Source organism: Erinaceus europaeus, chromosome X, assembly GCF_950295315.1.
Source record: "Erinaceus europaeus chromosome X, mEriEur2.1, whole genome shotgun sequence".
Lineage (NCBI taxonomy): Eukaryota > Metazoa > Chordata > Mammalia > Eulipotyphla > Erinaceidae > Erinaceus > Erinaceus europaeus.
In genome coordinates, this window is record NC_080185.1 from 73,731,029 (window position 1) to 73,743,634 (window position 12,606).

At 35.2% G+C, this 12,606-nt stretch overlaps 1 protein-coding gene across 1 annotated transcript in view; it reads right to left on the minus strand.

The window, feature by feature from the left end:
* Window positions 1-4,897: 4,897 nt before the first annotated feature.
* CHIC1 (cysteine rich hydrophobic domain 1) overlaps window positions 4,898-12,606 on the minus strand; it is a 77,747-nt gene continuing 70,038 nt past the window's right edge. Inside the window, exon 6 of the mRNA XM_007526065.3 lies at window positions 4,898-11,063. Within this exon, the coding sequence (XP_007526127.1) occupies window positions 11,013-11,063 (51 nt within the window). The 3' untranslated portion in view covers window positions 4,898-11,012. The remainder of the gene's footprint in view (window positions 11,064-12,606) is intronic.

A 12,606-nucleotide genomic window follows, 5' to 3' on the forward strand; every position in this document is an offset into this window, starting at 1 on the left:
ACAGAGGACATAGTGGGGGTTGTGGAAAACTGAGAAATCCTATTCATGTACAAACTACTATATTTACTGTTGACTGTAAAACATTAATCCCCCAACAAATAAATGAAAAATAATATAAGAAAGAATTAGAAGTTAAAGACAGGGTCTGGGCTATGATAGAATTATAGTCAGGATGTGGTTCAGAGTCAAGGTCAGGGTCAGGGATTAGGGACAGGTTCAGGGTAAGCATAGGATTTTATTTATTTATTTATTAGCTAGAGGCAGAGAGAACTTGAGAATGGAGGGGTAGATAGAGAGGGAAAGAGACAGAGAGACACTTGCAGCCCTGCTTTACCACTTGTGAAGCTTCCCCCCTGCAAGTGGGGACTGGGGGCTTGAACCTGGGTCCTTGCAACTTACTTCTTAATAGAAATTCTAAAAATGTGGCCACATGGTGGTGCTCCTGGTTAAGTGCACACACAACAGTGCACAAGGATCTGAGTTCAGAGTCCCTGCAGGGGAGAAAGCTTCATGAATGATGAAGTAGAGCTGTCAGTGTCTTTCTCTTTTCTCCCTCTTTGTCTCCTCTTTCCCTCACAACTTATCTTTGTTCCTATACAATAATAAATAAAAATTTAAAAAAAACTCTAAAGGTTAGAAGGGACTGGCAGGGTATATTCAAAGTTCTGAATAAAAAAAGCCTCTACTCAAGAATGCTTTATTCTGCTTTGAAGGAGGCAGAAAGAGCTTTTCAGATAAGCAATAGCTTGTAGAAATCATCAATACTGCACCAGACCTACAAAACATACTTAAAGGGCTCACATGAAATGAAAATATAGAATGACCTCACCCATAGTGGAGAAACAAAGCTAGGAAAATAAACTAAATGAAGACTATGGACTTGGACAGCAGAACTGAAGTTAGCGAAGGGTTATGGGGGACAATTGGTTCTGCAGGAATGGAGGTGGTCCAAAGGACTTGGGTGGAAGAATATTGGTGCTTTTGTGGGGTTGGTGTAATGTATTTCAAAGAAGTAAAAACTATACTTTTTGAAACACCAGCATATAAATACAGTTTACCAAAAATACAAAAAACCAATATTAAGTGAAAAACAAATGGGGAAAACTAAAAAAGGAAACCCATTAATTGGGAGAAGATATTTACACATTACACAACTGACATGAGTTGATGTCAAATATATCAATAAAGACACCATATAGCTCACCACCAACAACAAGAGCAAAAACCCCAAATAAAGTGGGCAAAAGATCTGAATAGTCCACAGACATGTGAAAAAATGTCCCACTGTTACTTATCATTAGAGAACTGTAAATGAAAGTTACAATGAGATGGAACCTCACCCCTGTGAATATGGCCTACAACAATAAAACAGAGAATGATAAGTGTTAGTGAGGAGGTGGAGAAAAATGAACTCTGTTACACTGTTGGTGGGAATCCAAACTGGTGAAGTCTTTCTGAAAAATAGTATAAATAGTCTTAAACAAATAAAAATGGAAATATTTTATAATATAGCAATACCACTCTTAGGTAGATGAAAATACTAATTTGAAGTGGGACACAAAAATACTAATTTAAAGGGATATTTGTATACCCTCCCCACCCCCATTCATGGCTGGTCTACTAACAATAGCCAAAATATGAAAGCAACTTAAATGCTCGGCAGATGACTAGATAAAGAATCTATGGAATATATAGTTAATGGAATAGTACTTTGCAATTTAAAAATAATGATTAAAAGTGTGGTTATTAGGTGTGCACAGGAATTGAGAAGACAGTGCAGTGACTTACACACATGTATGACTGTATGGCTCTGAAGTTATATCCCTGAAATCTTAAAATTAATGATATTTTAAAATCATTAATAATAAAAACTATATGTCAATAAGAAAAACAGTACAATCTGAGTTCCATGGATGCCGGGCTGGCTTCATGGGCTGTAGAGAGAGACAACCAGGGACTCATGGCTGAGTGGTATGCAGTTCAGTCTTTATTCATGTGGAACGCAGCGCAATCTAAGCTATCTCTAATCACAATCCTGTCCTTATATATTCTGAGGCAGAAGAGTCAGGTCTGAAGAGGATGTACGTAGGATAGAGGGTAGGGAGAAGGAAAAAGCGTGCAAAACAGTGAGGATTAAACCAATGCCCTGGAGGCAGGGTAGTGCTTAGTTAACAGTGGTTATGTAAATAGAATACAGTGTTCAGCAGGGGGGGATTAAACCAATGAAACAGAAGGGGTCTTAGAAGCAGAATTTAGAAGCAGACCGACACATGGAGATAAGAAAGGATAGTAACAACAATGACAAAACAGAAAATAAATGCTTCATTTAAAGGAACAAGTTGTGTGGTCCGGAGGTTGGCTCAGTAGATGAAGTGTTGGACTCTCAAGCATGAGGTACTGAGTTCAATCTTCTGGCAGCACATTTGCCAGAGTGATGTCTGTTTTTTTCCTCCTATAACCTCTCATAAATAAATAAACGAAATATTAAAAAAATAAAGGAACAAGTTGCTACTCAACTCTAGCTGATTTTCATGTGTGGCAAATCTCAAGGGAAGCCAACAGTTTGGATTTCTTTTCTTCTCTCTCTCTCTCTGCCTCCAGGGTTATCGCTGAGGCTCTGTGCCTGCACTATGAATCCACTGCTCCTGGAGGCTATTTTCCCCATTTTGTTGCCCTTGTTGTTACTGTTGTTGTTGTTGGATAGGACAGAGAGAAATTGAGAGAGGAGGGGAAGACAGAGAGGGGTAGGAAAGATAGACCTGAAGACCTGTTTCATCACTTGTGAAGTGATCCCCTCTGCAGGTGGGGAGCCAGGTGTTCGAACCAGGATTCTTAAGCTAGTCCTTGCATTTAGGGTCATATGCGTTTAACCCCCTGCACTACTGCCCAGCCCCCAATTTTTAAAATTAATTTATTTCTTTTTAATAGTGATTTAATGGCAAACGCTAGAAGAAGCGATTTAATATTGATTTAGAAAATTATGAGGTAATAGGGGTATAATTCCACACCGTTCCCATCACCAGAGCTCTGTGTTCTCATTCCCTTTATTGGAAGCTGCAATAGTTCTCCTAATGTCACACATATGGTTTGACTATTATTTCTATAACTATCTGTATTTGTATATATTTGTCCATCTTTTCCATGGCCCTGCCTTCTCTTCCATTCTAAATCACATCTACACCTATTACAACTTCTGAATATCCTTCCATTTTTTCCTTTTCTCTCTCTGAGTCTTGATGAAATTGGAGTTCAGAGCCATGTGGTCATCTTCTCCTAATATTTCTTTCTCTTTTTGGGGATATGGACCAAAATTCTTTTGGGGGTACAGAAGGTGGGAGTTGTCTTCTGCAATTGCTTCTCTGCTGGGCATAGACAGTGGCAGGTCAATCCATATCCCTAGCTTGTTTCTATCTTTCTCTAGTGGGGTAGGGTTCTGGAAAGGTGAGACTTCGGGACACCTTGGTAAAGTTATTTGCTCAGGGAAAGATGGAATCATAGTAGCATTTACAACTTGGTGGCTGAAAGTGGCAAGATCTGACCCAGGGCCCATATATATTCACATTTATCACAGAAGCCTGTGTAACCTCCAAGTCTGTCACTCTAAACTTGCAATTCATGGTCACCACTGGGAACATTCTAGGCCGCCCTCATTTAAGGACTAGTTTTCCTTGAGCAGGATGACTCAGCCTACTTTTGAAGACTGGGGCAGTCAGTCCCTACCGATGCTGCTTTATACTGAGGGCAAGGTTCTGGAGAAGCCCACAAAAGAGTTTATGATGATGTTCCTTATGCAAGTGACCAGTTATGGTGGAGAAGGATCTATTAGAGGTCTAAACCCATCATATCTATGTGGTAACCAAAGATTCCCTAAACACGGCCCCAGATAATGGGATGGGTTGGTACTGTTTTCCAGCTTTTACAGTACATTTCTATAAAAATTTTCATTTATTATTATTGGATAGAGACAGAGAAATTGAGAGGGGAGGGGAAGACACAGAGAGGGAGACAGGGAGACAGAGAGACAGAGAGAGCGAGAGACAGATAGAGAGAGAGACTGAGACCTGCAGCTCTACTTCACCAGCTGTGAAGCTTTCCCACTGCAGGTGGGGACCAGGGGCTTGAACCCAGGTACTTGTGCACTGTAGTGTGTGCACTTAACCAGGTGTGTCACTGCTTATTTCCTGTAGTCTTTTTTTTTTTAATTTGACGAGCTTAGACTTTTAGGTGTTAAAGCGTTGAGTGCTATTTGTTGTACCCATGAATTGCTAATGCAATTTGCAGACAAGAGTAAAATGTTTTGCAAAGTAGTTTCACATCACTAAAAGTTCATGCTTAGTAAGGTGGAACTGCTTGCACTTAAACTTCATTGTACTTACAGGTGAAACATAACTTTAGCAAATACAGTATGGGCACTGTACAAAATATAATTTTTAGATTTGTTTATTAATGATGGAAAGAAAGGGTGGAGAGATAGGTAGGTAGGTAGATAGGTATACAGACAGACAGACAGACAGATACGGAACCAGAACCAGAGTATCACTCTAACACATGAGATGTCAGGGATTGAATTTGGGACTTACAAAGTGCCACTTCCCAGGCCACTCAAAATTATAATTAAACATATTTTGTTTGAGGGGATTATTGGTTTACAGTACAGTTGTTAACATGTGGATAGCATTCCTCATCTCCCCATGACGTGTTTCCAAAACATTCTCACTCTTGTTAGGCCCATTTCCACGTACCAGCCCCAGTTCCCTCCCTCCCTTTCCTTCCCCAGAGTTCTTTGCTTTGGTGCAATACAGCAAACCCATTGAAAGGAAGCCCTAAGTATGTACCTTATCAAGATGAAAACTAGGGAAAGAAAAGAAGAAAGGTGCATAAAAGAATACACAATTCATTTCATTAACATAGATTTGCACTTTATTGAATTTTGCATCCTGAGATAATAAAATTTTATATCTGACAAATGAACAACGACAGAAGCAGCAATGAAAATTTCAGAGAGGCAGGTTTCCTTAATTTTGGCACAGCTATATATAGACTGAGTTCTTCCAATGGAGTTAGTCTTGAACTCACGGGAGAAAAGCGAATTCATTCCACAGGCTATGTAAGAAGCATGAATGTTCTTGGTTTGAATGGACATATACACTTGTTCTTTTTAAATAAAGCTACCCACAAGAATCCTCTGCCAAAAAGTAGAAATCCTAGGCTTTTTAACCAGATGTTTTGGTCAATAACCACTTTCTTAATTACCAGATGCAGTTGAAATTCATATTTGCATTTGGTTATTCCAGGGAGGACAAATTAGTATGTAGATTATATAAATTTAAAATAGTTATAGTTTGTCTTAAAGTCCAAGCATCAAAACAATTTTGCACTACTTGCTTCTTGGAAAAATAGAAAATTAAGACAAGAAAAATAAAAGATAATAGCAGGAGTAAAGGGAATATTTGAAAACTTACTCCTTTGACTCATCATTGTGAGTTTATACATAGAACTACTTTTAGATTCCAAAACTGATATTTAGCTTAGTGTTAGAATATTATAACATTTTTTCTCATAATGAGCATGCATGTCTCACACATACACACCCAAATAAATTATCTATTGTATCATACTGAAACAAACAAAAGAAAACCCAAAGGCAAATTCTAACCTGATGTTATATAGCCCAAATCTAATAAAAAGTCTCCCTCTCCTTTTTTTTTTTCTCTCTCTCTCCCTCTTACCCCCATCTCTCACACACAAACACACACACATACAAAAAAGTCTAACATTTTATAACATAGGAACTAGGTAAGCAAACTATAAAGAGATTATTTAAATCTTAGCTCCTTTATAAAAGTGGCTCCCAATATTTTTTACCAGAAGGATCCTTTTATTATTCCTTACCCAAATTTTCAAGCATCTTATTTACTAAATTGTATGTAACCAGAGGCTTTTTATCAGTTTGTGATGAGTAGTGATAACAGAACTGAAAAAAAACTAAACAAAATGCACAGAAATTCAGTGTTGTAGTTGGCTTGTGTAGTAGGATTGTGAATAAATGTGTGATTTCTAGTACACTTTTTAAGATGTCAAAAAAGGTCCAAGGATTTCTCTTACTGCTATCCTCATCTCACTCAAATCAGGAACAACTGGTTTAAATTCACCTGCTTTTCATCCCTAGTTCAAGTATTGAAATAACACAATTTTCCATGTTTAGCATAGGGGATTAATAACAAAATTCAATAGTAATAATAACTTTAATTTCAACACTATTCTGTAGGGTTTCACTGAGAAAGTCAATATAACAACAACATAGGCTGGAAGGAATTGACTTAGGGATTACAAACAGTGTATCTTTCAGTCAACTCTGAAAGCACATGAATATATGAAAAAAATCCTTCATTCCCCTGTGAGGTAGGTCCAAATTATTGTCCCCACTTCCACAATGAAGACATGAGGTACAGAGGAATTAAGCAACAGAGCTAAGACTTAAATCAGAAGTGACTTGGCTTTGATTTTCATACTTTTCCTTCCCATGTATTATAGTATCATCAATTTGTTCCCAAAGATTCTTTTTAAAGGTATGTAACCTGATAAAACATTAAAGCAGATGTTGGATAGGATATGAAATTATATTTTACTTCAATATCAAAGGGTATCATCCCATACTCCATGGTCTTCATAGCTCTAAATCTTGCCCAGATACCAACTGCACTGTTAATTTCACACAGGCAAAGCCTACAGACCATGGTACTCAACTCATTCATTCCTATCACCCTGCAGGATCTGAGGGAAAGCAGATGTCAGGTTTTTCTTTTTGAGCCTGTGTGATATGAACAAGTATCAGCTAGAGGAGTGTTGGCAATTCACACTTAAAACTGTGTGCTAGGCACTGTGAGAATTTCAATGAAAGGTATTAGATCTGAGAAAAATGAGATTTTGTAGAGCAAAAATTGTCCTGGATCACAGAAAGTTAGGTAATCTCAAATCTTTCCAGCTCTATGTGCCCCATGATTTTTACAGATGAAGGGACTATCAAGTAATTTAAGTATTTTTCCCAGAGCCCATATTAGTTTGAATCTGAAAAAGTCCACAGGAAATGGGACCCATTCTCAGGCTTCAATGATCATAAAGGAAATAACGACTTAATTAAAAATGAGAAACATGGGGTACATATTACATGTTCACATTGTTCACAAGCATGTGTTATTAATAAATCTATTTTTTTCAATGGAAAATTTCCCTAAAGTACACAATTTAAAAAACAATTCAACAGCTTTGATAAAATGTATTTTTAAAAGATGGTAAGAGGACCCGATTTTGATGTACTTGAGCATCTTATGATCAAATTAACAAGAAGTATTTCTACTATGTGAAACTGCTTCAATTAACCCAGTATAATTATTTCATAGTCCCATGGGTCAATATGGTTAAAATGATAAACTATTGTTTGGGGGATTTATATTCAAGTAGTGAGTTTTGAATTCTGAAAATAAAGATTTGTAAACAAAGGAAAATGCTAATGATTTTAAAGTTTACATATATCTGAGAAACCTTATTTGCACAAAGGTTTACAAATGTCATAAAACTTCACTTAAATTATGGAGAAAAATACATTTTATTAAAAATAATAGAGAACCAAATATTAATACAGTTTAATTAACTGGTCAGATATTAGTGTTTTCAGATCATAATACTATGAATACTATGAACATTAAATATCTAAATGGGTTTTAAAAATATATAGCACTTTTCAGCTCTGGCTTATGGTGATGCTGGGAATTAAACCTGGTATCTGAGAGCTTCAGGTGTAAAAGTCTGCTGCATAAATCATTGTACTACCTCTTGGGCCCCTAAGTGAGTTTTAAAGGGCTTCAAATAAAGACCAAAGTGTTCTAGAACCAAGATAAACTACATATTTACTAGTATTAGAATTATACAGACGTGTACATGATTGATAAGTCATTTACTATAATATTTTTTCCAGTAACAAAATCATATGACTAGAGGAAAATAAGTAAATGGTCTGAAAAATAGAAGAAATATAATATGCTAATGAAATACTCTTATAGTTAATTCACCTTATGCTTCCTTCAACATAAAATGTTACCTTTGTTCAAAAAAGACAAGGCACTTCTCCGTCTACCTCTAATACTTGTCTACAATGATCTCTTTCTTAAAGTAACATTGGAAAGGGAACAGGTAGCTCAAAAAAAGATTAGAACTTACTTCATTTCATACACAATTTAGGCAGTTAAAGGGGTTAATGGCAGTGAAGCTACTCAAGGGAAAATTAGAGAAACAATGGTTTTAACTTGTAACCTCAAGGTTTTCTGAAAGTTTTATGCTTTGGCAAATATAAATTATTTTCTCTGAAAACATGACAGGTTTCATAGAGGAAGTTATACAATAAAGAAATCAAAATTATTTTCTTGAATCCAAAAACAATTTTCCCCCAAATACTTTAGCAACTTGATGAAAATATCCAAATATCTGAGGATAAAAAAAGCTTGATGAATGAGATTATCATACTATACTCTGCCATTTAAACATGCACTGCTGTTTTCATAAAAAAGAAAACAAGCTCACAAAAGCACTCAAAAACCCTCAACTGTTAATCAGTCCCCTTCAAAAAAACAACAAAACAAAGCAACAACAACAAAAACATTGAAAGAGTAGTGTTAAAAGAAAAACATAAATCTGGGCATGTCTTTCTAAGTAGTTCAAGAAAATAAGATGAATCAATCCATAAAATGAGTAATAAAATAATTTAAGAGCAACTCAAGTTTTGAAATTAAGTTTACATAAGTTGAAAAATAGTTTATGACAAACACTACTACTGTCACTTGAACTGTACTCTGTGATTTTCAGATGCACTCTATTCCTATTTCAGTATTAGTTTCATGGAAACAAGCTACCACTCACTTTTTGCTGTTCTTTAAGCAAAACCAAGTGTGATTTATACAGGACAGAAAATGTTATTATGATCATCTTCTAGCCAAATTACAAAGTCTACAGAAAAATATTTAATTTTACACTTGACACTTCAACGCAATTATTATATCAGTGACAATTAGAACATCTGTAGTATGCTGGAAAACAATTTTGGTATTAAACTGTCACAGTATGAAGCATAAAAATTTGAAGATATTAGCTGGAATATAAGCCACACATACAGTTTTTCCCTGACCTTACATTTGGTATGTATTTCCATCTTATTTATAAAAATACACCTTCAATTTTGTAGCAGACAAATGATATTCGCAGGCACACACAATACATTCAAAGTTAGAGATTATGAATGGTTGGGTGGCATGGAGTTATTGGGACTCTCCAGAAGGAGTTGGAAATACTTTGTGCAATCAATTACAGTCATCTATAAAGTAATGTTTCTTTTTTCCTACTTCTCTCACTGACACAGGACTGTGAATTTTGAATTAGCTATACATTTAAAAATGACTTTGAAAGGCTTGGTCTTTTATGAAGAAATGATTATTTATTTTCCTGGGATGACTGCTTTACTTAAAAACTTTACTAAAAGTGCTGAGTAAGATGATGCATAAAATATTCAGTCCTACATGCTTTCTATTTATTTTAGCATTATAAATTACAAATAATGCCTACACAGTGGCATACATCTGCAGTAGGATTAACACAAGATAAAGCTTCCATTATGTTCAAATTTCAAAATCTAGAAGAACTAGTGTAGTGCTCTCACCTAATTTTGAAGAGAAATAAACACATATTAATGAAAGGACAGGTGTTATGAATTTATAAATTAAAATATTTTTGTTCTAAATACTTTTCCCACATTAATAATATGCAAATGTCTAAAGATGGTCATCTGAAAGAGAATTAAGAATATTTTGATGATTGTAAACCAGCCACTAGGTATTTCTCAATAGCTCTCTGTTTTCCAAAACAAAAAAACAAAACAAAAAAAAATCCAGAACGGGGTTAGTAGTGGCTTTCAAGGGGAGTCATGACACCTCCCAAAACATCTGAAATCTCAAACCATCCCATAAAAGTCTTAAGTATGTCTATTTTCAAGAAGGGAAAGTACACACAAAGGGAAATAAATAAGTACAGTGAGAATGAAGCAAGTCAGATGTAAAATGAATTCTTATGGAGGACAAAACAAGAATTGGTGAGTTATATATGGCAAAAAGTAGGTTCTCAACTTCAGGTGTAATGTAGAATACCTCAGATGATTTGAATTTTAGTCCACTTGTTACAAAGGTCTGCCCTACCACTATACCTGAAAAATTTAACATACTTATTATGGATTTTCCATAAAATAGCATGTTAACAGTCTGTACATTCAAAAGGATGCTTGCAAACTTCATTCATATCAAAATCTATACAGAATTTTGGCAATACAGTAAGAATAATATTACGTGTTGTAAACCATGGCATATCACATTTGACATTATGCAAAGAGGCAATATTTACAAGTTTTTAGGTGTTTAAATATTTTATCCACTAACATAAGTGATAATTTAGCAAAGGGTAGGACAAAACCAGTGTTAATTATTTGCTTGTCCATCAAAAGCAGGTTAAGGGTAAAATTATTTCTAAAAGCTAATGAAAGCTTATTTATCTTTGCCCATTAAGAGGTTATAGAGCATTAAGTTGCCTAGAAAATGATGCATTTTAGAAATAGTGTGAAAATAATAATAAGGCAGCATGCTCAGGACAAGTATTTTTTGTTTTTGTTTTTAAACACCAGCACTGATGTTTTCTGTTTAGTTGCAACTATGTATATATATGTATATATATACACATATATATGTGTGTGTGTATTTGTTGAAAAATAGAGTGCAAGACACAAGCCTCATTTAACTAAAAAATGTGCAAATTGTTTTCTTAAACCAACACAAATAAAAAATAGTGAGGAGAATATTCTACCATTATAAAGAATAAGTTGAACACAGCAAGGGAGACCATCTGCATTCCAAAATCATCTACAAGGCACTAAGGGTAGGAAATGACAGGTTAACACAGAATTGACTGAATACAATTCCTCAGTCAGGTCGGAATATGGGGTATTTTGGTAAGAATTCTATTAGTATTACCTGTAAAATAGAAACAAAGAAGAGTATATTGATAAATAATTTTCATTTATTATAGTTCATATATAATATAACCCAGAAAGTCAACAATTATTTTCACAGCATTGCATTTTGATTCAGTACCATAAATAATGAAACATACAAAATTTATAGCAGTAACTTACTACAAGTTATTACTAGATTGGGAATTACTAAACTGGCAAAGACAACTACTTACAATAGCAAACTCTTACTCTTTCTTTTTAAATTTTTTATTATATTTATTTATTTATTGGAAAGAGACAGCCAGAAATGGAGAGGGAAGGGGAAAATAGAGAGGGAAAGAGACAGAGAAACATCTGCAGTGCTGCTTCACCACTTGCAAAGCTTTCCCTTGTCCGATGGGGATGGGGGATTGAACTGTGTCCATTGTAACATGTGTGCTTAACCAGGCGCTCCACCGCCTGGCCCCAAATTTTACTTTCTGATTTATAACAACTATTGATATTTGTTTAGCTGTAGCATAGTGAACACTGTAACGTTATTAGGTGCTCCTTCACATCCCTCTTTTTTTCTTTTAAGCCACAGCAGGTGGCCTGGGAAGTGGTGCAGTAGAAAAAATTAGTGCTGTGGAAAAAAGTGTTGGATTCTTAAACATGAGGTCCTGAATTCAATTCCCAGCAGCACATGTGACAGAATAATGTTCTGGTTCTTTCTAAATAAATAAATAAACACATCTTCTAAAAAGCAAAGTAGAAGAGATTTAATCTACACTATCTAGGGGCTGGGTGGTGGTTAAGTGCACGTATTACCACACATAAGGACCTAGATTCAAGCCCTCATCCCCACTTGCAGGGGAAAAGCTTCACAAGCAGTGAAGCAGTGCTATAGGTCTCTCTGTTTCTCTTTCTCTCCCTCCCTCCCTTTCTTTCTCTCTCACCTTCTTTCTGTTCTATCAAATGAAAATAAAGTAAAAAAAAAAACTAAAAAAATTACATTATATAGATTAGAAAAGGTAATTTTCCCAGTAAGCCTTTTAATTAAAGCAGTTGATATTGGTTAAATACTGCTATCTTTTATGAGTTTTGTGAAAAAATAAAGTGTTCAAGTGGACTGATTACAACATTTCTATAATGGCAGGTTTGGAAACATACTAATTACAATATATTTTATCTCAATATAAAATAATTAGGGGCCAGGCAGTGGTATGAATGCACACACAAACCCAAGTCCATGTGAAAGGAAGGTGGTGAAGCAGATCTACAGGTGTCTATCTTTCTCTGTTCCTGTCTTTTCCTTACCTCTCAATTTCTCTCTGTCCTATCAAATAAAATAGAAAGGCAAAGGCCACAAAGAGCAATGGATTCCTAGTACTAGCACCGAGTCTGAGTGATAACCATGGTGCCAATGAAAAAAAAATAGTACCTACTGCTTCATCATAAAAGTTAAATGCTACTTAAGAAAGAAAAACCAGGATATGACTCCAAAATTTAATTCCAATTTTATATAAGTATCAACATGATTACATTTAGAAATATCTATTTATCTTTGTTGTCACCAGGGTATC